At 46.2% G+C, this 24,979-nt stretch overlaps 1 protein-coding gene across 2 annotated transcripts in view; it reads right to left on the bottom strand.

The window, feature by feature from the left end:
* The window catches only part of LOC147613992 (exocyst complex component SEC3A-like), a 116,274-nt gene that overhangs the window by 18,338 nt on the left and 72,957 nt on the right, over positions 1–24,979 (bottom strand). For both annotated transcript variants that reach the window (XM_086781977.1, XM_086781978.1), the window contains exons 19-22: positions 16,756–16,837; positions 14,021–14,118; positions 13,813–13,921; positions 13,628–13,696 (exon numbers count right to left, since the gene is read on the bottom strand). In XM_086781977.1, coding sequence (XP_086638103.1) covers positions 13,628–13,696; positions 13,813–13,921; positions 14,021–14,118; positions 16,756–16,837 — 358 coding nt within the window. The remainder of the gene's footprint in view (positions 1–13,627; positions 13,697–13,812; positions 13,922–14,020; positions 14,119–16,755; positions 16,838–24,979) is intronic.

Raw genomic sequence — 24,979 nt, 5'->3', positions numbered from 1 at the left:
AGCAGCAGGTTTCTTGTCCGGCAAAGCTTTGCTTTGGTGGAAGGAACTGAACCCAAAACCGACGACTTGGGCACAATTCGAAGACATTTTCAAGAAAGAATTCCTCAAGAAAGCGGATGACTACGATGTTGTTGCCCGGTTTTCAGCTTTGACCATGACCTCGCAGCACCTCACTTATGAGGTCTACCTCCAGAAGTTTCGTGACTTGCAGATGAAGGCTACAAAGATGGATCCCACTACTCTTTTGGGGTTTTTCGTAGCTGGTTTACCCGACTCGTACCGATTACAGGTTAAAAATAACAAATGCAAAACTTTGGACGAGGCCATTCATTCAGCTCGTATCTATGATGATACGATGGTCTCTTCCAAGTCAAAACCCGTTACCGAGCAGGGGAACAAGCAGAAACGGAAGTTCTCCGCACCTATGGCTAACACGACTGAAGGCAAGTCTTCGGACCAACCTTCGAAGAATTCAAGTTCGACACCAGCGAAGAAGAAACGACTCCTTAGGGCTTTGAAGCTCAAGAAGGAAGGACGTTGTTTTATCTGCGAAGAAAAAGGACATATGCGTAACGAGTGCCCAAAGAAAAAGAGTACCAAGTCAAACGCAGGACCCAAGCCAAAGGCAACAAACCAGTTGTCGTTGACAGGTACGTCAATTACTGTACTTTCTCGCCCTAGTACTTGTTCTGATTGTCTGTTCAATTCTAAAGTATTTGGCATGCATGATCTTCTCCGAGTTTATGGAGAAGTGAATGGCCATAAAATTCACATTCTTTTAGACCCTGGCAGTTCGCATAACTTTGTTAACTACAAACTTGTGCAGAAATTGAGTCTTGACACGACACTCAGCGACCATACCTATGAGGTACGTCTACCTGCGGGCAGACAAGTTTGGGATCGCAAAGTGGAGATGCTTCCAATCCAGATTCAGGACTACAAAGATACTCTGGAATGCTATGTCATGCATCTGGAAAATGTAGACTTGTTATTAGGGATTGAGTGGTTTAAGACTCTTGATGTCCAGATAGATTGGTCTAGTCATATTTTTTCTTTTCAGCATAGGGACACCAAGTATAGTATTTTAGGTGATTGTATCCACCCCTCTCAGGGACCTCTTGTAAATACAATTGATTTTGGAAATATAATGAATTCTTCTTTGTACACCGCTTTCCATTGTGTCTTGATTCCACTTTCTTCTTTTCTCATCCCTTCCATGGATGTGAATGAATTAAGTGTGTTTGAAAGCAAAGAATTACAGAAGATACTTGATTCGTTTCAAGATGTATTTCCTAAGGAATTGCCATCGGGTTTACCTCCTGAACGGGCAGTAGATCATCGTATTGACTTGATCCCTGGTGCTCATCCTGTGAGTATTCCACCTTATAGGATGAGCCAAGCTGAGGAAGATGAGTTGGCTAAACAACTCGAAGATTATTTGAGGATGGGCCAGATCCGTCCAAGTAAATCACCTTGGGGTGCACCTGTGTTGCTTAGGAGAAAGAAGGACAATACTTGGAGAATGTGTATAGATTACAAAAGATTGAACAAGCTGACTATTAAGAACCGTTATCCTCTCCCTAGATCAGATGACCTAATTGACCGGTTAGCAGGAGCGAAATATTTCACGAAGATAGATTTGCGTACTGGCTATCACCAGATACGTATTCATGAAAGGCATGTCGAAAGAACCGCCTTTCGGACTAGGTATGGCCATTACGAGTTTCTCGTATTACCTTTTGGGTTAACCAATGCTCCAGCCACTTTCCAACAAATGATGAACGATCTTTTTCGTGAACATTTGGGGAAATTTCCTGGATGATATTTTGATATATAGCCGTACGCTTGAGGATCATGTCAGACACCTCACGATTGTCTTATCTATTTTAAGACAGAATCGACTATATGCTAAATTCAGTAAATGTGAGTTCTTTATGACCGACATCATTTACTTGGGACACAAGATCACTAGAGATGGATTGAGCATTGACTATGACCGAGTTCAGAAGGTTTTGGACTGGCCTATACCGCGAACAGTGAAACAACTTCGTTCTTTTCTCGGTTTTGTTGTTTTTCTTAGGAAATCTGTACGGGAGTACTCTCAGCTCACACTACCGATGACCGACTTATTGAAAGGTCGTGGACGTAAGTCCAATCAGCCTATCACTTGGAATAACGATTTGGATTTGGCCTTCAGACTTTTGAAAGATAAAGTCAAGGAAGCACCTATCTTAGCATTACCTGATCCTAGTCGGCCTTATGTTCTTGAAACTGATGCCAGTGACTATGCTATCGGGGCTGCTTTATTTCAAGATGGTAGACCGGTTGCTTTTGAAAGCAAAAAGCTAGACGACACTCAATCTCGTTGGCCAACCCTTGAGAAGGAGCTTTATGCTGTGATTCATGCTCTCAAGGTTTGGAGACATTATTTATATGGCTCCAAGTTTGTGGTATTGACTGATCATCAGTCAATCAAGTATGTGTGTGATGCGGATGATTTGAGAGGAAGGAAAGCTCGTTGGGCAGAGTTAATGCAAGATTTTGATTTTGAGATCCGTTATCGGAAAGGGTCCATGAATAATATTGCAGATGCGCTTAGTCAGATTAGAGAGGTGAATACTTTGTCGTTCACCGAGATTTCTACTGACTTATTTCAGTCATTGAGAGGGCTTTGCAGGACTGATAGTTATTTTAGTCCATTTTGGCAGAAGATCCAGGACGGGAGCTCATTGATTGACCAAGACTCGGTGACTGCGCAGTCTACTATTCAGGCTGCAGGAGGTCAGTGGATGATTCGGAATGGTTTACTATTCCGTAATGACAAAATTTGTGTACCACAGATCCCGGACATTAGGTCCAAGATTCTGAGGGAGTGTCACGACGCCCCTTCTGCTGGACACCCTGGGGTACACAGGACACTATCATTAGTGAAACACACTTTTTATTGGCCGAAGATGAAAGGGTATGTAGAAGATTATGTTCTCAAGTGTCAGATTTGTCAGGCAAATAAAGCTGAACGCTTTAGACAGGCTGGGTTGTTGCATCCTTTGCAAATCCCAGGTAATAAATGGGAAAGTATTTCCATGGATTTTATTACCGGATTGCCAAGAACACATTAAGGCCACGATTCTATTTGGGTTGTGGTAGATCGCTTGACAAAGATGGCTAGATTTTTACCGACCCGGAAGAATATTACAGCTACACAATTAGCTCGGCAGTTTATCGAGCAATTGTTTAGACTGTACGGGTTACCGCAGGACATAGTCAGTGATAGGGACTCTAAGTTTACGAGTGACTTTTGGAAACTTGTTTTCGAGAAGTTGAAAACAACTTTGAATTTGAGTTCCTCTGATCATCCTCAATCTGATGGTCAGACTGAAAGAGTGAATCAGATTTTGGAGGATATGCTTCGAGCATATGTATCCAAAAGACAAAGTTCATGGGAGGATTATCTTCCTATGTTAGAATTTACTTATAACAGTACTAAGCATACGAGTACAGGGTTTAGTCCTTTCATGCTTATGTACGGTTTTCAACCAAGATCACCTGTTACAGTAGGATTCTCAGGACTTCAGCATGATGCAGCACGTAATTTTTTGCAAGATATGCAGGAAATGTTACAAGTTGCGAAGGAATCTATTAGAAGTGCTCAAGACCGAGACAGGTTTTATTCTAATAGACATCGTTCACCCAGAGAGTTCTCTGAAGGAACGATGGTGTATTTGCGAGTTCCGAAAGATTCCGAGACTTTACGGACAGGTAGATCTCTGAAATTATCCCCTAGATACTGTGGACCATTTCGTATTACACGACGGATTGGTTCAGTTGCATATGAATTGGATTTGCCTTCTCATGTGAAAGTTCATCCTGTATTTCATGTCAGTAGACTTAAGGAAGTACTGGGTGGAGCAGATCAGTTAGTTACTCCTCAAAAAATTATAGATGTCCAGGACATGACATTTGTTCCGCACGAACCTGAAAAGATTCTTGGATTTCGTGAACGAAGATTGCGTCATACGCTTATCACGGAATACAAGATCAAGTGGAAGGATCGTATTGAGGAGGACGCTACATGGGAGACATTGACTTCTCTTCAGAGAGATTACCCTGGCTTTTTAGTGAGCTCAGGAGTGAGCTCTTAGAGGAAGGGGAGTATGTCATGTGCACAGTGGGTATCTACCGTGGGTATCTACCGTGTGCTATACGCATGCAAGACTAGTTTCGAGGCTTGGGGAAGCTTGGAACTAGGCAGGCTGATTGACGAGCTGAGTTAGGGATATACTAACGGGCGGGCACCCAAGTATGGACGGGCGGGCACCCAAGTGTGGACGCCCGATGACCGGCCAAGAGCCTATAAAAGGGTGGCCAAGGTTAGTTATTGTATTATAGAGAGTCTCGCGAGTTTGTGAGAGCTCTATGGTCTTGGAGCCTGGATCTAGTGCAGACGTGCACCTGCTTTATGCAGCCAAGGCCGGCAGCAGTCTCGAGGCCCGCGAGGGCAGCTTCGTGGCGGTATGGGACGTCGCGAGGAGGAGATTGGTCGGTACGTCATCCTAGTTAGCTCAGCTCGTGGCTCGGTGGGGACAGCCAAGATTGTGGGCTTGCCCACGGCTGTCATGGTTGGGAGGTGAGTCAGGCCTGCACCCCCTTGCTTGTTTGTTTGTTCGTTTGTTTACAGGATTCGAGTTTCGAACCAAGATCGATCACGAGGGGATCCGTGGGGATTTGACAAGTGTCACCATCTCCGAGAACTCGCTGGCCTCAACAGGAAGGCACCTGAGGAGGCCATAGTCAAGCAGCCCTCATCGGCGAGCCTAGCAAAATCTCCACCAACTTTTTGGCCCGCATGGAGTTAGCATGCTTATGCCTCCGATGTCAGGATGGAGACATTAATGCCCCGAGCTTGAAGATGATATTGTTTGTGTTGCTCCATGTGGCAATCACTGTCCCCTTGAAGCCCCAGAGCGGAGGGAGCTTATGGAGGACAGGATCAGGGATCACTTGGCCTACATCCTACATCCAACCCCGATCAAACTGTGATTATTGACCTTGAAGAACCTCCGTGGAGAGGGTGTCTGGAGGCTTGGATACGATCATTGGAGCGAGTACACGGCCTGGGAGGAGCTGATCCTCTCCCTGAGGACAAGATCCTTGGCACTTACCAGAGTTTGGACGAGTGCCAGGAAGCCTTCGCTTCTCAAGATCAGACTAGAGGATGCAAGATCCAAACCTCTTGTGCATTGACAATTTTTACGTGGATGAGCGGGCTTGCGGCAGAGGCGGTTTGGTTAGTATTCTCACAAGCACCATGTTGTCAGATCATTCGCCAAATGTACTTTTGCACCTAGAGGATTCTCGGAGACCAGAGTGTTTGAATCCCTGGGAGTGGTTCAGGACCTTGAGATCACCCAGAGGAGTCGAAGAGAGTCCCTCACTTTTAGACCGGGAGAGGTGGCACAACCGCGCTTGACTATGGACTTCAGGAGATCAGCACCCTTTTACAAAGCACAGCTCAGGACTAAAAGTCTTCGCAGGGACCTAGCAACCCTCCAATGGCTGCAGGAGCAAACCCCAGATAGTCTATGGGCACTGGGTGGAGTCTTAGTTTGAGGCAACCCGCACAGAGATTTGATCGATTGAGGAGAGGAGGGTGGAGTATCAATACCATGCCAGGGCCTACTTTTGTACTCAGTCAGAGTGTTTGAATCCCTCAGAGCTCGGTCTAGGACCCTGAGATACGACAAGCTTGGGCAAAGGTGGCTTGGAGAGTGATTATTCAGCCTCGTACATGCAGAGGATTGGGAATCATAGACCCAACACTGCAGAGTAGAGCCTTACTGGGAAAGTTGATCATCAGAGGCCTTCAACCTGGTGGTGGTTAGCCTTGGAAGGCCTTTTTGATGGATCAGAACTCTGCCTGGATCCCCTCACTTGGCTGCCCCTCTCCTCCAGCATCATCACTTACGCGGCAGTTGCCTGGGTGACGGAGTCAAGACCCAGCCTTCACTATGAGGAGATAGATAACCGAAAGGCCCTCAACATCACCCATTGTAGGATAAAGTCTGTCCCTCATCCCCCAGCACTTGTTAGCGGTCAATAGCATTGCGGCATGGCAAATTTGGTGGGCATAGTGCAATGAAGCCATTGAGGGCTCCCCCAACCTGTAAGGACCCCATGCCTGGAAACCCTAGCAGGGTTAGTCAACCTGCATCAAATCAAAGTTAGATAACGGATCCAAGATCAACGACCACAAAAGATTGTGGCTAGTAGCTCACCACCCAGCAATAAATTCCCTTCTAGAACCACCCCCAAGCCTGAGTTCGGATTGCCATGAGTCAGCCAAGCCCCTCTGGTGTCCCATACCACCAGACTGCCTGCCTGCCTGCGACTACTCTGACCTAGAGGCCAAGCTCATCCTGTGGAGCTCCTCCACCGCGAGGGATCCCCTCAATAATCCTCATAAATGACCCTTAAGTCACGTATATAATAATAGCCTGCTATTATTGGCCTATAGCTCTATTATTAGCTTTTTGCCATATATAACCCCTAGCTTACTTCTAGCTAACTCTCAGTTGATCCAGACCTCATCTTTTAAGCCCTTAGCCCTGTGGACAGATCCCGGCGGTCCTGGCTAAGCCCTAACCCTAATTGTGGGTTAGCTTATCCCATAACCTAGGGTTATCCTAACCCTGGTTAATACTAGCCCTAGACCAGTTTGGGACATAACATTATCTCCTACTTACTTTAGATTCATGTCCTCGTGAATCCCTACTAGGAGACAAACAAAACGTAAGCCCTACCTCAAATTTGCAAATTCCTTCCTAGCATCCACATAAGTTCCCTAGCCCTTACCTAATCTAGAGTGGAACTTCTATAGTGGATTTGAGCTACGGGAATCGCAGAATTCCTATAAGGTTAACTCACTTACCAACTCTAGCACCAGTCCACTGCATAGTTTAGCTAGCCCTCACGCCAAATCATCAGTGTCAGTGTGTGTCAACAATCTCAAGCTGACTCTGTCCTACAGAGTTATTGATATGTACCATAGAAGAGAGTACATTTGTATGGTTAAGAGAAGCAAATCAACTCATATAACTAAAACAAGTCATGTTGACTCTGTTGCCTTATGCACAGGTCTATGCACCATACCACTGAATGTCTTATCTCCACACAAGTGACACGTGCACCCATACGCAAGAGAAGTCCTAGCACAACTCAATATATGGAAAAACAAATCATATTGTCTCTCAACATGTGCGCAAAAACACCAACCTTTTAGTAGATTCTATCACTCACCACGTCTTTCGGCCAGAAACACTCTCTTACACCAGAACTAACCCTAGTTACCAAGAGGTTCTTGTTCTGTGTTAAAGAGTTTTCTTTGGAAAAGATGCTTAAAGCAATCAATCACAACCACCGCTTCTGGTACGGCTACGGCATAACTGCCAGTCAGGAGACCAACACGTAATAGGTCCTGGCATCCCATACCAACCAGGACATACCCATGCAAAATCTCCCTTAGGTACAAGTCATAGGTGGGTTTACCAACTCCACCTTACAACCAGATCTAAATGCAATCAGATCCCCCTCCGGATGCCATGGTCAAACCAACAGAACAACCTAGCGCCAGGCTAGTCCAATCTGTGCCAAAACAAGGATGAGAAATACCATCAAATCAAACACCTCAGTTTCTCGTCCCAGCTATCATCTAGCCATTGGGTAAATTGTCAAGGTGTGAGGTCTCTCACAACCTCAGCTCCACTAACCAGCCCCACATTGGGTTGGATACCTAAGCTGTCCACCATCCTCAGTCCTCTGGGTCTAAGCCTCCAATTAGTCGGCTACCCAGGCTGCAAGGATCACAATGTGGATACGCAACATCTCAAATCATCAACTCTCCATCCCCACTTAAGAGGTTGCAGGTACTTTTGCATGAACTCTTTTGGAAGAAGGTTGAGAGATGTAAGGTTTTTTTTAAAAACAATAAGGACCTAAGAGTACACAAAATTTTTCCCCGAGTTTCCCAAGTAACCCAGAGTTTGATCTTCTAAGGGATAAAATCCATCAAATTTTCTGGTTCCAGGAAATCAGTTTTCTCAAGCCATTCTTGGACCCATGCAAGAGGATGCAGATTCATATGTGAATCCCACGTAGAGAGAACCTCCCAGCACCAGGAGACAACGCGCCGATCGTCTTCCATTGCATGGCAGGACTCACATTTCTCAACTTCGGGATCATTCACATTCAATCCCATAGGAGCCTGAATCACGCTTTCTCAATCATCCTCTCGCAAAACCATGGGTGGAGGGTAGGGTCCAGCCACCCTGGAGGTTTCACTACCTCCAAGTTGTTGCTGGAAACTGATTCCATAACCAAATCTTGTTTCAAGATCAACCATGAGTACGGGATCACAAGCTGGCCAAAAACTATTGTCCACGTGACCAATCTTAACACCACAGAAGTGTGACTGTCAATCAGGTTCTCTCTGAGGTGGAGAGATTGTACGAGTGAGAAAGTAAGGTGGAAGAAAGTAACAAAGTTCCCTTAGCTGAGTGCTAACTTTCAGTTTCTTTGGTGATTTTCAAGTAGCTTATAGTGTGTGTCTAAACAGTCTGCCTGGTTGCCCACATGTAAATCGACCATATTAAGTTGTGGGCAGTTCTCCTGCTGACAGCACACAAATAGGCATCTAGAAAAAGTACTCCAATCAACCCAAAACAGGCAAACAAGTACACATGGAATACTTATCTTATCCCCATTTAAGGCTGGGTTCACACATTTCCCAACAACTCGGCTCTATACAGCTCTGAACAGAGTGCAATTTCAACCAGCTTATGTAATGCCCCTTGCTTCTACCGCCCGCCTATCTCCTCCCTCCTCTATGGGGAACTACAAGGTTCTGTTCTGCAGTTGAGTTCAATCCATGAAAAAGGTGACCTCCTCTCTGCTGAAAACCCTAACAGTCTCCAAAAGAGTTTGCAAAAAAGCAGGTAGAAAGCAAGAGTATACACGGTAGAATACTACCTGTACACAGTCTAAACAAATCCCCTTTTTCAATGTCTCCATCCATCACTGTGATGATATCTATGCTTCATCGTTTCTCCCCTTTCTGCTGACCAACAAAGTCCTTTGCAGAACTTCAGATTAGCCCAAAGTCTATGCACACTATAGACATAGGCATGTGTAAACATGGCGATTAGCCTCTCTGCCAAAACTCGAACAGTCCACCCTAAGAAGAGCAAACCAAAGCATGGAATGGTAGACATGAACTCTAGGGTACCGAACAGAAATCCCTCTACATACAACTCAAAAAGCACTAAAAAAGCTAAACAATTTTCCCTCTACTTTTTCTCATGGACATGACCGGTTCCACACATCCAACTGCACTGATTCTCTCCCTCGAACCCGGCTACTTCCCGCTTCTTGTCTAAGTGTCCCATACTACCTGGACCTTGGGAAGCTAAATAAAAGTAGCACAAACCTCAAGCTCCAGAGAATCTAGGTGATGGATTTTTGTCACACCTTCTGAAGTGTCACGTGTTTCAAGCCAACAGGTCTAGCTCTTATACCAATGTAAGGACCACATACCTTGAAACCCTAGTAGGGTTAGTTAACCTGCATCAAATCAGAGTTAGATAAACCCTAGTCGGATCCAAGATCAACGACCGCAAAAAATAGTGGCTGGCGGCTCACCACCCAGCCATAGATTCCCTTCCGGAACCACCCCCAAGCTTGAGGTTGGATTGCCGTGAGTCAACCAGGCCCCAACAGCTCGCTTTGACGTCCCATACCACCAGAACGCCTGCCTGCCTACAGCTACTCTGGCCAAGAGGCCCAACTCATCCCGAGGAGCTCCTCCAACCCCAAGGGATCCTCAATAATCTTCATAAATGACCCTTAAGTCACTCATATAATAATAGCTTGCTATTGTTGGCCTATAGCTCTATTATTAGCTTTTTGCCATACATAGCCCCTGGCTTACTTCTAACTGACTCTAAGTCAATCCACACCTTGTCCCTTAGCCCTTAGCCTTGTGGACGGATCTTGGCAGCTTCCACGCCGAGCTAAGCCCTAACCCTAATCGAAGGTTAGCCTATCCCATAACCTAGGGTTATCCTAACCTTGGTTAATACTAGCCCTAGACCAGTTTGGGATGTAGCACAACCCCCCAACACCCCTCCATGGAGTCCATCTGTGCCATATAGACGGATAACATTCATAACCTCCACGGTTCGTAGAGGAAGCTTTAGGGAGATTCGAACCGCATGTGAAGATGTCAAGAGGCCTTCCTCTGCACTTGGCAATAGGGCCCATTACTCTCAGACACTACCGGTGACCTCATTTGGCACTAGAGGCCACCGGTTTGGTTTCCCTCCCCCCCTCTTTGTATGAGGTAGTTCCCTCCGAAAGCGGCCAGCCATGGAGGGGACTACCCTCCCCACTGTTTTTCCCTCTTTTGGAGGCTTTGAGCATGTACTTTAGCCTGTTGGCTGGTTTTTCATATAACTAATAGAAGGATCTATTTTTCGGGGGGGGGGGGGGGGGGGGGGGGGGGGGGGGGGGGGGGGGGGGGGGGGGGTTGTGTGTGTGTGTGTGGGTGGGTGGGTGGGGTGGGATGCTGTCGTCTATCATCCACTGTTTTTAGCCTCTACATTGATGAAATCTCGAGCTTCATTGACAGATTAGGCAAGGCTGGTCCCACACTGGCAGGCATATTGATCCCCCTACTACTTTATAAAGATGACATCGTCCTCCTTTCAGATTCAGCGGAGGGGCTTCAGAGACATTTGGATGCCTTAACACGATTTTTGCACTCAGTGGGACCTCACTGTTAACCTTGGTAAAACCAAGGTAATGGTCTACAATACCTCCTGCCCCTTCACATCCAGATTGAGCTTCACATATAGAGGGGATCCTATGGAGATTGTCTCATCCTATGTCTACCTTGGTGTCACTTTTAGTGGCCCATGCTTCAACCATGGTTCCCGTAGCACATGCCAAAGTGGCACAGGGATATACAGCCATGAGCTTACTTGAGTGGTAGTGCTTCCGAGCATATTTCCAAGAGCCCAAGACAAAAGCTTGGCTTTTAGACACCGTTGTCACACCAGCCTTGATGTATGGAGCAAAAGTCTAGGGGCCGGATTTATCCGATGAGGATTGGTAGAGTGAGTTGAGAGGCCCCAAGTCATGATGTTCTCCCGTATGATCCGCAACAAACCATCAGTCCCACACCATATCATCTAGGCAAAGTTTGCTGCAGCCCGATGGTAGTGGATGCACTCTTCCATACAGCCACATACCTCCATAGCATCCGTGAGATGGATCCCAACAGGTACCGGAGGCTTGCCCCCCCTGGAGATTGGTATGTCCGAGTTTCCACTTGGTTCTCAAGAAATGGGCTCTGCATGGACCACCTCCCACCCCTTTTCTCCAACCATGTCATGAGGATACCAACCGGGTTATCCGTTTCGATCTTCTCAGCCTTTACACCCCTACACATGGATCATACCTTCGGAGCTCCCACCGAAGATGCACTTCTATTGAGATCACTTCCTCAGACTCACAGAGGATGGATTCATCTAGCAGCTGTGCTACCTGAGTGTTCACATGTCCTATGCCCTGCAGATTGCCATTGGCTAGAAACGGGTTTCACCCCACCACCTCAGAGTGGAGAAAGGGAGAGCTTAGCTCATCAGAGCCGGGGACCTCATACTACGGAGACCCAGAGAGGAGAGGATCTGCCGATTATGCCACACAAATGTTGAGATATAGGAGTATTACTTATGTCGCTGCCCAATACTATGAGATCCGCAGGAGGGTTTACTGTCTGTTCCATGAGGGACTTGGCCCACTTTCCAGGATCATTGACTCCTCAGTCCAATGCTGCCTAGGGCTCTTCCTGCTCAAGCTCCATAGACACAAGGACACTTTCTTAAGAGAGCTTTGGCCCCAACCACCCCGATCCCTCCCTTGCCAGCCAACCATCATTTGCTTCTTCCACACCCAAGAGGGGGCCCCCACACACTGGATGTCGTGGACCCCACCTTGGGCTGCCATGGACCCACCGCTCCTTGGACGTTTACCGCGATCCCCTCATGAACTCCTGATCCAAGACATGCTCCGTCACCATCCAGCTACCTTTATACATGATGCAGCTGAGGGAGACCTCTCAGCCATACTCATTAGCCACATGCTTGATATGGTGGAGAGTGGTATACTATCTATTGGGGGCTGATGCTCCTCTCATGTTTTATAGTTCTTGTATTCCATGATGAGATTTCATGGACAGTTTTGTATCACTGCAGTGAGATAGTTTTGATTTGTTCATTTTAGTTTCAGTGCCATGGACATTATTGTATAACTTGGGTCTCATAGGCCCATTGGGTCTTTAGTACACGCTTAATATATCTTCTTTCTTTCTTTCTTTCTCTTCCTGATTTTCTTGCTTTTCTTGATCAAGGTTCTTGGTTTTCTTGATCTCCATGATCTTGGTTCTTGGCTTTTGTTTTCTTCCATTTTCTCTCTTTCCCACTCGAAGAAAATGCCTACAATTGCAAAGCTTCATAGCCACATCAAGCATATAGAAGATAACATGAAAAAAAAGTACCTCGTACAGACAAAGATATGGGACCAAGCCCTGAATAACAAGAAAAAACAATTGAAGAAAGGCACAGATGCATTGCATACAGAGGTTGCAACGCTGACGGAAACAGTTGAAGCCCTGAGGACTGAACTAGATGGCAAGAACTCCCAGATTAGAGAGCTTGAAACAAAGCTCAGTAAACAAGAGGAAAGCTGGAATTCCAAAGTGATGGATTTACAAGCCCAATTTCTCAAGCAAACAGGCACTTCAAGCAAAAGCTGAGGACATCCAAGAGGCACAGGAGAAGAAGAAACAGGAGAGATACTCACATGGGCAGAAATGACCAAGAAAAGATTGTCAAAATATAGAAGCCACCAGCACCCAGTACCCAAGAGATAATGAATGCCACCTTGGATGAGGAACAGAGGAGAAAGGCTGGCGCGTTACATATCTGGATATAGGAGTTCTGGAGGGCACATCAGCTAAGGATGATGGTCTGGTGGTATGCAAACAGCTCGAGATCTAGGGGACACCCTTGAAAGATGCATTGGAGAGTAAGGAAAGACAGGAATAGGGAACATCCACTAATTCTGAAATTCCAAGAGGTGGCAGATCAGGAAGCTCTTTTGAAGAAGAGCCCTCTCCTGTGAGAAAAGATCTGTATAGAAGATGACCATACGCACAAAATTGATTTCTGTGCCTGTAGCACAAGGGTAGCTAACAGAAACACATTGAAAAATGAAGGACATTGTTAATCATTTCACTTAGTTAAGCTGGGCTGCACCATATCCACCTACAAAACCCCTAGGCTTATGAAACCACTTGAAGCATGCATGCCATATGAGCTTGCATTTGTTCTGATGTTATCATGACCAGTATGGAGGAGGTGTCTTTTTTAAGATGCAAAAACATCCTTAAGCTTAAAAAAGGCCATACATTCCTAAAACTGTATCATTCCCAATACAGTAGAGCCATCCAAAGGTTCCTTCAAAAGTCCACACATTTCAGACTATAGAGTAGGTAATTGTGTGAGGCAAAAACCTCCTCTGGCTGTATTGTATACAATAAAATCTCCACCTTCTGCCCAAACTGAAAAAGCTTTTCAAATTGCTGCAATCAACCAAACACAACAGAAACAGACAAGTCAGAGAAATGATAGAGAGGATGAGATTTTGTATCATAGTTCAAATGAATCTCAAGGAACCAAATTTTTTTAGATCACTTACCTGGTTGATTAGTGAATTGATGTATCTACTCCGTGCCTGCTCATAGGCATCACTTGCTGTATGATAGAACCGCTGAAGGGTAGGAACCATGTTTGCCAAGTCATAAAGGCTGCTCAATAAAAACCATCAGGTTATCTGCTTGGTCATGATAATATTCTGAATGGTTGTATATATCAGTATTTGTAACCATGGCCCAGGACGCACTGACCTGTTCTGAAATGCTGCATAATTTTCCAGGAGTACAATGTCGGTATGCTTTGGATCGATTTGTGCTACTTTGTCCAAAACACTGAACATGGTCCCTACCTGTACCCATCACAGATACTGCATTAGATCACTGAAAGTAAGTGCTTAACATGCTTTACATCACATGAAACATGGCAAAAAAGCAACAATAACCTTTTACGATTACAACAAACTGAATTCAATCCTCTCAAAGTTAAAAACAAGGGAGGTATAAATATATTTAGCATGTATGCATGCATAAACAAACATGTTAATGGTTATGCATGTATTTGTCAAGTTTTAGCTCAAAAATGGGTAGACATCTTCCAATGAACAAAGTGTTATTTACTTTTCAAAATAGGCCATTCTACCACCACCCAAATCTTCCTAGGGTCGATACGGATTTCATATACAATAATGATATGGTAGAGAAGCTCTTAGTCAACTTCGCATAGAGCACTTCTTGTCTAAGGATCTCTAAAGCGATTCTCGAGTGCTCATCATGCTTACAAAGAGTTTTTTGTCCATGAGGATATCATCTATAAAGCAAATAATGAGCTTCGCAAGGTATGGACGATATCGATCATTCATCATCTGTTGGAGAGTAATAGGGACATCAGTGAGACCGAAAGGTAACACCAAGAACTCATAATGCCCATGAGGGAGAAGCAAAAAATCGTTGACAAACTGCAGAGTGCGGCCATGAGCACCCCCCATGATCAATATAACATAAACATGAACATTATAGAGGTGTGTGTCCAATTAAACCCTGACTTCAGCTTCTATCGGATTGTGCATGCTAGACCACCGAGGGTTCTATAAGGGAGATGTAGTGGGGCGCCGAAAGGTTTGGCCACCTATTAAGTGGCATCATGACTATCACATGTCCTTCAGCTCCAACACAACTTGTGTTCCTTGCCTTTTTGACTATGAGAAATGTCGTGCATCTAGAGGAGGCCTTGGCAAAGGTACATGGGTGCTCTTAGAGATTTGTTAGCTCCATGAATTTTGTGGAGCATGCACCCTACATTGGTGCAATAGATGTTTTATATGTGCTTGTTTTCTTGAGCATGCAAGATAGATTTGATGGCTATTCTCAATACTTAAATGCCCAAGATAAACTTGTTTTAGATATGGCTCTACTGGGTGCTAACAATGATCAAGTCAAAAATCTTGATAGGTGGAATGCTATACGACACAAGAAGGCCATTCTCATCCATCAGTGCATTAAAAGCTATTGTAATGGGGATCTTATGACAATTGATGTTTTCATAAACAGCTTTGTATCTTTGTTGGCATTAGAAGCACAACGAGGAGTGATCTCCTTAGTATAGAGTGACCAATAATGGAAAGAGCTGGAGTCCATGTGTGTGGCATATGCAAAAGCCAACCCATCGATTTCTAGATGGACTGGAATTAGAGAGGAAGAGCCTCCCCCAACCCCAGAAGAGTACAAGTAAGATGTCACAGCCTTCAAGTCAAGGGTTTAACACAAAACAGTTCGACTTTTTTGGGATGAAAAAGAAGTAGAACTTTTAATCCTTTTCCTTTGTGGTAGTGACTTTCTTATTTTTTAATCTATATAAGAACTTTGTATTTGATCTACTAATTTACAAAAATCTTTTCCATTTATGGAATGATTCATGAGTTGTACACATGTATAGCCAATGGACAAATTCTCTTTGTGGTTTCTTGTGTGATATGAACCTTCCCTATAGCCAGTGGGCACTTACTTTGTGTGAGTATTTGATTCAAGCCTACCTTGCATGGTGAAATTTTGTAAGTGGAACCATAAGGCTATTCTCCCCCCACTTGCAAAGTTTCATCCCCATCGGAAGCCAGATCGGTGTGACAATGTGTTTCCACTCGCTCTTTTTACATAGTGCCCCAAAGAGTCCCGTATGCACCCAAAAAAAGAATAATAATAATAAATAAAAATAAAAAACGAGTTTGGGTAGAATAGCACACCAATCCAGCATCCAATGGGACTGAAACTTTGCAAGTGGGTCCATGGGGCTCTCCTCCCACTTGAAAAGTTTTATCCCCATCAAATGCCAGATGGGTGTGACTCTCTGTTGTCACCCACTCTTTTTGGCATATGGCCCGAGGGATCCCTTATGCAAAAAAGATTAGGTTTGGGTAGGACATCACACCCATCATCCGATGGGAGTAAAACTTTGCAAGTGGGTCCATGGGGCTGCTCTCTCCCCACTTGGAAAGTTTCACCACCATCAGATGCTGGATGGGTGTAACGGTGCGTTGCAACCTGCTCTTTTTGTCGTGTGCACTCGTTTTCACTTCGTGCACACACTGACACCCTCTGCCTGCGCACATACCTTTTGCGCATGTGCACACCCGTGCTCTGGTCATTATGGTCACTTAGGGAGGGGGTGGGACTCACGGAAAGGCTCTAGCTCATGCACGACCATAAATTAGAAGTGTTTGTTTATAAGATGCAGCCCTTGGCAATCCAACCTGTGACAGCTTAAGATGAGAATCCTTATGATACTTCGACCTTTCAATCCAAGAGCAATCTCTTCCTTGGTGAGACTTCATATGTCATTCTTTCATGTTACAGTGGCTTTACAGAATCAAACATAACAGAGCTCTTAATTTTTTGAGAATAAGTTCCTACTTTCCATTTTCAGTGCACTGACCATTTTCATTCATCTTTTAGTTCTTTCTTAAACATCAGGCAAGAAAACATTTGAATCTCACCAATTTCGTGTATGCCATGTCAACCATGTCCCTCGAATTACCCTGTACAAGGCTTTCCATGCGTTCCGCCAGATTTGCAAACCTTTCCAAACCAACAATTAATTACTTAATGACAGGAGTTTATATTGTGAATGAAAAAGAACAGAAAACAAGACTACATCCAAAACAGAGGATCCCATACAGGTTACAACACCAAAAACATAACTGTGTGCATTTTTCTTGCCTGTGCTCACGACTACCTCAAGCATGGTGAATCCTGTACTGAAGGTAGAGCATGATAAAACCCCTTACTAATTAGTTCCAACAAAAATTGTAGTCTTTTTCTGTGGTGCGGTTTTGAAAATGATTTGCTTAAGCTATTTTACAACCGACAAATGTCTTCCAAGATCGCATGCATCACTCTTCCAGATGCATGCGGCCATGACTCTGGGAAAGGGCCAGATAGGCTGAGATCAAAAGACCTAATGTGAGCCCTGTTTAATGGGGTCAGTTGAGACATTTATACAGGGGTTCTCATGCCAAGGAAGGAAATATGCCAACCTGAAGTAACATGAAGCAAGATCAGATGAAGCAGGAGAAATAAGAAGATGCACCTTCTATGAGTGCCTTGGAAGAAAAGTATACAGAAAGTGAGACCAAGGAGAGCTTTTTGTAATAGGAATCTGACCTACATTCTCCTGCAATCTACCTTCACACGAATGGACTGCATCTTGACAAGGCACTACAAAGGAACCTCCTTTGTTGCTTTGGGGTGAACATGTGGTTCAAGAGTCTGACATGTGCTCATTGCATTGTGAATAGCTCTGCCTACAGACAATCCTGTGGGTAATTTGCTCATTAAATAAGCATACTTGGTGTCCATAAAAGGGAGAAAACACTTCCCAAATTGACATCACAAAAAGTCTAGCCTCAAATGCCATAAAGCACAAAGAATTATTCTACTCACACTAGAAATAAATCAAACACAACAACATTAGCACCAAGAATACTTATCACACTATTGGTAATGATGGACTCACTCGATAGTGATTGGCACAATGAAGCGCTTGGGTCATAGATTCAGTTACATCGGGATGGACATGGCACATTGTTGTCCTCCCTAGTGGTTATTTGGTTTAATGGGCACTGCCTCTGAATGGACCGCCTGCCTCCCTTCCAATAAAGCCTGGATCCTCCGTTTTAAATCTCTCACAATAAGAATCAACCGCCTCATTTGGTTGGACCTGCTAGGGCTCCACACAAGTAGGACATGGATGAACCAACCAGCACTCACCAAAAAACTGTTTTACACAGCATTTTTTGAGACTTTCTGAGGATGGGTTCATTGAGGGCACCGTTCCTACAGATGCACATGCTGCATGTCATGCGGATAGCAATTCGCTACCTGACGGAATCTTCTCATCGCCTTTAGAGTTGAGTCTCAAAGGGCCAACGGCATCCCACGAGATGCATGTATATGCAGAGTATGCACCATTGATAAGGTGGACGACAAGGAGCACTATTTGTTAAACTGCCTGCCATATTATGACATCCGGGGGAGATTTCAATGCCACTTCTGGGACGCATTCGGCCCCCTCTCATGGGTGTCATGCAGTATCAGGACCAGAGATGTTTAGACATGTTTTTACTGGAGCTTTGCCGTCACATATAGGTCATACTGAGGCAGCATTCCAAGAGACAGAACCAACGAGGCACCTCCCAGACCTTCATCACAGAATTTTTTGGGGTCAGAACCACTGACCATAGTGGGCCGTCAGGAGCAGCAGCATGACCAGAAAAGTACTCAAGGGCCTACATAGGCACGTGATCCTCTAGGCCCACGTACACACGGTGTCATTAGTGAGTGAGCATGATCCCTTTCTAAAGCCAAACAACCCAAATCTCAAAGGCCTCATCCCTCAAGCTGGTAGCTGCAGATCGAAGATATCCTTAAATGACATAGCTCCCATCGAAGAGGGGAAATGCTACGGCTGTTTGCGTTCTATTATGGACAACGGCTGCACACAAGCCGCACATGAGGGTCTCCACTAGGGCTCACTACGAAACTCCAGTTCTGCAGAGAGCACTTTTAAGGAGTGCCAAAGGATGAATTTATTGTGAGCCCTAGCTACCTTCAAAGGCACATATCACATGCCATGTGGATCACCACTGGCAAGCTGCGGGTATCAACCCACCGTCTGCGGATTGAGTCCAGAAGAGCAGATCGCACCCCTCAGGAGGCCCAGCCGGACATGCACATGGTATGCACGACATGGGAGGTCGAGACAGGAGCATTTCATGTTGAGATGCCCAGTTATTATGAGATTCAGAAAAAGGGGAAGGGCGGGGCGGAGCGGGGGGGGGGGGGGGGGGGAGGGGATTATCTCATTGTCTCTTCCGAAATCTCATGGGTTATGCATTATGAGGGCCAGATATGCATAAGTATGTACCTACTGGAGCTTTGCGGCAGCTGGCAAACCATGCTCAGATGGCACCTAGGGAGTCAAAGCCAGCGAGATGCCTCTCAGACATCCATACAAACTTCTTCAGATTGCACTCACCCATGCCAGACACTACCCATCAAGGCCTTCAACCTATAAGGTGCAGATCGAGGACATACTCTGCCCCCATGCCAAGGCCACTCGATGGGCAGGGGATGCCATTGCAACGCTACGGTCGATCATGGAGGAGGATGGTACTATTATTCGATGGCGAGATCCAGGACACATGCCCCGAGTATCTCTGACCATTTTGCTCAATACCGCATGTGCATGGGAGGCCTGCATAGTACGTGGATCTTTTTTACATATTTTTAGTCATGTTCACATCCTACACATGGAACTTTTGTCTCACATGTTGGTCTCATAGACCCATTGGGTCTTTTGTCGACATTATATGGGACCAAGCCCTGAATAACATGAAAAAACAATTGAAGGAAGGCACAGAAGCATTTCATGCAGAGGTTGCAAAACTGAGGGATACTGTAGCTGGTCAGATTGTCCGGCCTGATGTCCAATTGACAAGTGCCAGCTGCCCAGCTCTCATGACAAGTGACAAGTGGCACTCCAAGTTGGTCATTCATGGATGAAAGTACCCACCCACAACCAATGTCTTCATCAGCTATGTGCGCTCCATTGCATTTACCAAGTCCATCTCTTATCTTGGAGGGCCGCCACTTGCACACCATCAACGAGCAGGTGGCACGTTCCTAACATTGGCAATCAGTGGTAGGTTGCCCCGGGAATCCCTAATATTGGCAATCAAGTGGTAGGTTTCACCGGTGTGTCTCCAATATGTATAAATGAGCAACCTTGGGACTGCCAAGGAGAGGAACAAATAAATGAAGGAATGCAATTGTTCTTGATCTTCATTGTCTCTGTAAACATGTGTTTCTCTCGTCTGCCGCCTTGTTGTCACTGTCTCTTGGGTGCACGTTTGAGCAAAGTGTCTTGTCAGTGTGTGCATGCGCAGTGGAGCGGGGCAGTGTAGCCGCACATCTCCCTAGCCAAGTAGCGACTCCTCGAAGCATACTGCCTAGGGTGAACGCGTAACGCAATCAATGTCAAAACCGTGGTGTGCCGGGCAGCAAGGTCTGCTATAGGTACGCTAAAAATTTAGTGATCCAGCTAGAGATTCTCAACAAACACGAGTTCTGGTGAGTTCCCAAGGGTTCTAGAAAATAGGTGCATGCCCAATACACGCTCTTCTCCCGTGTACACGTGCGTGCCCTTGAGGGCAGCTCGTCTGTTAAGAAGGCCTGTCTGCTGGTGGCATTAGGGAATCTAATGATGAGGGGCCGCTCTCGTGTCATATCCTTGCCTGCCCTCCATGTGTCTGTTGGTGGCATCATGGAATCTAATGATGAGGAGCTATGGGGAGGCACAAAGTTGAGAGTGGGTTTCCTACGATTGTAACAACGAATGGACAAGGGGCTCTTTAGTGGACTTGATGACCCAACCCTTGATCTCACCCCAACACACGTGGCACACCGGCGTGAGGCGATGGTGACAGTTCATGAGGCCCGCAGAGCAAGCAAGTGGGCTATCTACAGAGATGGTAGGGTCATTCTCACTGAGCGCTGTCCCGAATAGGGACGCGGGGTCTATGACACCAAACACCTGAGGTTGGCAGTATGGAACTGCAATGGCATGTTGTGGTCGAATCCAGGAGGCTTGAGCGAGATTCTCACAAGCAGGAATGTCAATTTTTATTCCGAGACTCATCAGAGCCCTGAGAGGGGCTTACCATACATAGCCGGGTATGAGTGGGAGTCAGCTTTCCGAGGCGAGACCCGCACATCAGGAGGAGTACGTGGCACTGGAGGGGTAGCTGTCCTTTTTAGATCCCATCTTCGATAGATACTCAACATCGTCCGGAAGGACGAGGATCCACGGTATCTTGGGGTGCAGCTACAGCTTAGCAATGACAGAGTCATCCACATTCCTATGTGTTATTTTGCAGCAGGCCACTAGCATGGCCAATCACCGTACTTACCATTATATGGGGACATTATGGAGTTCTCACAGCTGGGGGAAGTCCTGCTCGGGAATTTCAACGCCAGGACGGGAAGTCAGTAGGTCCCACTAGTTGATCTAGACGACCCTATCAGACTATAGGAGCTGGACATCATTGACACAGGGCTGCAGAGATCATCAAAGGACCATGAGGAGGTCACGGTGTATGGGAGATATTTCTTAGAGCTGGGAGTTGCACATGGTCTCGTTATCTATAACGGGATATCTCGATGGCCCTCCTCCGACGCCCTCACCTCCTTCCCTCATTTACGAGGTACTAGAACTGTGGACTACCTTATGGGATCTCCGACTTCGGCACACCTCCCTGACTTCTCCATCTTGCCACCCCCCTTTGAAGCTAACCATGCCTTTCTCTCTTACCTGCACACCACCACCCCCCATCTCACATTACACCCAAGTCCTTTTTGATCACGAGCTTGACCTTAATTACTCCAACCACATCTACCGCCAACTCCAAGATGTGGAACCTATTGTCCCCCTATCCACCCTCACATCACAGCTCACCAACATACTCCACACATCCGCCACGACTTCTTTCATTTGCATGCGGCGGTCTACCGCCTAGACACCTTGCGGTTTCATGCCAGGGAACTCTTGGTATGATGATGAAGGCTAGCCACACGCTCCCGTCCTAAGAATGACGTACGCATTGGGTAAATCACGAAGCACCAAGCGCAACGGATTTCTCAATGGCTCACCCAACCCAAGAAACGGGAGATCTATGCTCGAAAAGAGGATGAGTTATACCACTTTTCTTAGGGCCGAACTAGAAAGAGGCCTAGAGGAGACTCCAAGAACATCGCCCCCCCACACCTATCACCTGCCCCGACACATGGCACTCATATGAATGCTTACTCTATCATACCCCCCATTAGCCATCCCTACCCCCAGCACCAAATCCCCGCCCCACCACCTCCACCTTCTTCACGAAGGGGAAGGTCCTCAAAGCCATTTATAGACTACGTAATGAGCGAAGAGACCAAGATCACGAGGGACTCGCTGCGGAGTACATCTCGCACGCCGATGATACCCTGGTGCCCCTACTAGCCTCATGTTCAATAGAGCCCTTTGTGAAGCATTTCCAGTGTCCACCCTCTTCACCCCCATCCTCAAAGCAGAAGATCCACTTGATCCTAATAATTACAAGACGATCATGATTGGCCACACATCGGCCAAACTCTATGGATCGGCGCTAGAGGCGGAGCTGAACAGGCAAGCTTTCGGAGGAGCTACTATACCCTTGACCACATCTTCACCCTCCGTGCCATCATGGAGGAGGGTGGAGCACGACATAAGACCACATCTTCACCCTCCGTGCCATCATGAAGGAGGATGGAGAACGACATAAGAGGATTTACTGCTGCTTTGTGGATTTCCACAAAGCTTTTGATACTATACCCCGAGCCTGCCTCATACGCCATCTACAGGAGATGAGAGTCCCATTTGACATGGTTTGGAGCATCATTGCCCTCTATGATTCCGTCACCGAACGAGTGAGAGCCCCAGGAGGTACATCACATGAGATTTCCAGCACTATTGGGGTGAAACAAGGCTGCCCTGTCGTTCTGCAAGGGCCAAGCGCGTTATATTTATGCGGGAGTGGGACCATGGCATTTCCTTTTCCTCTTGTCCCATAGGTCTCTCATGGCATCATGATGCTCCTCAGTGGTTTAAATCATCTTCCATATTGGGGTGATTCTATTCTTTTCTGGCTTATAGCTATGATTGTTGTATGCCTTTTTCATACTTACTAGAAGTCTCTTTTTTGGGAAAAAAAGAAAAAACAAGGCTGCCCTCTATCATCCCACTCTTTTTGGCCCCTACATTGATGAGATCTCGAGCTTCATTGATGGGTTAGGTGGGGCTGGTCCCACAAGGGCAGGCATATTGATTCCCATACTACTTTACGTAGATGACATCGTCCTCTCAGATTCAGCCGAGGGGCTTCAGAGACAGTTGGATGCCTTACACGACTTCTGCACTCACTGCGACCTCTCTATTAACCTTGGTAAAACCAAGGTAATGGTCTTCAAAACTTCTCGCCCCTTCACATCTAGATTGAGCTTCACATATAGAGGGAATCCTCTGGAGATTGTCTCATCCTATGTCTACCTTGGTGTCACTTTCAATGGCCCACGCTTCACCATGCTTCCCGCAGCACATGGCTTAGTGACACGGGAATATGTAGCCTTGAGATTACTTGAGTGGCAGTGCTTCCAGGCACATTTCCAGGAGCCCAAGACTAAGGATTGCTTTTTGATATGTGGTGCATCCCTGTCATACTGGAATGGTGGTAGATGATCCATGTCTAGGCCATGCTGTGAGAACCAATGTGTGACCTGTGCATACCATGATCCTCTGTCTCCTGCCTCAGGCAGCTGTCTAGATGCCTCAAAAGCTCTGTATGACAATCTGTCCTGTGGCATCTCTCTGAATCTGTCTAGCAAGCATATAGTCTGGAATATGGCCTCTACCATCATAGGAGGCGCAACAAACTCTGCTCGGATAATGTCATGAGGTACCGACGGTTTGCTGTGTATCATGCGTGCCATCATGAGGACCTGTGGTCTTTCTATCTGTGTCCACCAATGGGTAGCAAGGCTTGGCGCCCATACCGCTGCTCCATACATCAGTGCCGGTGTGACTAATGTGTCAAAATAGCCACCCTTTCGTCCGGGGCTCCTGAAAATGTGCCTGGTGGCACTGTCTCTCTAGCATAGCCAATGCTGCATATCCTCGTGTCAATCTAGCTCTGGCTGCTGAACCCATGGTGAAGCGCGTGGCTGTTGTAGAGAAGGTAACCCCTAGGTACACGTATGATGTCACCACCTCCACCTGGTGTTTTGCGAGAGTGAATGTCAGCTGACTCCTACCCTGTCTCGATGTATGAAAGACCATAACCTTGGTTTTCCCAAGGTTCAGAGTAAGACCCCTCTGTGTGCAAAAATCATCGATTGCATGTAGATGCTGCTGTAGACCTCCTTGAGACTCAGACACTAATACAATATCATCAGCATAAAGCATAATATGTACTGAGGTACTTGCTAGATCAACTCCATCTCCGCCTCACCGTGTAATGAAGTCAGCCACCTCATCAACGTATAACCCAAATAGCGTAGGGGAAAGTGGGCAACCTTGCTTCACACCAATGGTGCTAGCAATAGTCTCGGACATACCTCCTGGGCATCTGACTCGCCCAAAAACCTGCTCATATAATGCATAGATATCCCACGTCATATCTGCTGGTATGCCAAGAGACTGCAGGCGCTGAAAGAGCCTCTCTCATGGTACTGTGTCAAATGCCTTGCGGAAATCCACAAAGCAGCAATAGAGCTTTCTCTTCCTCACTCTGGCCTGATCAATCATACATCTCAAAGTGAATACATGGTCAATGGTAGAGAAAGCTCTCCTGAAGCCTACCTGCCCTGATGAGCGTAAACGTGCTCGCTCAGCATATAAGCTAAGCTCTTGCAGCAATAGAGCTTTCTCTTCCTCACTCTGGCCTGATCAATCATACATCTCAAAGTGAATACATGGTCAGTGGTAGAGAAACTGTCCTGTAGTTGCTTGGATCGAGCATATCCCTTGTTTTGTGGATCGGCACAATGGTGTGCATCGTCCACTCCGTAGGCAAACCCTCTGCTAGTGCCCTGTTAAACAGGTGTGCCAAAAACGGAGCCAAAGAATCTACTGCATATATGAGATGCTCA

This window comes from Cibotium barometz, chromosome 43 (assembly GCF_041138505.1).
Source record: "Cibotium barometz isolate CiBa-2024 chromosome 43, ASM4113850v1, whole genome shotgun sequence".
NCBI classification, from domain to species: Eukaryota; Viridiplantae; Streptophyta; class Polypodiopsida; order Cyatheales; family Cibotiaceae; genus Cibotium; species Cibotium barometz.
Note: the sequence above shows the minus strand (reverse complement) of the source record. Positions and strands in the feature narration are given on the sequence as shown.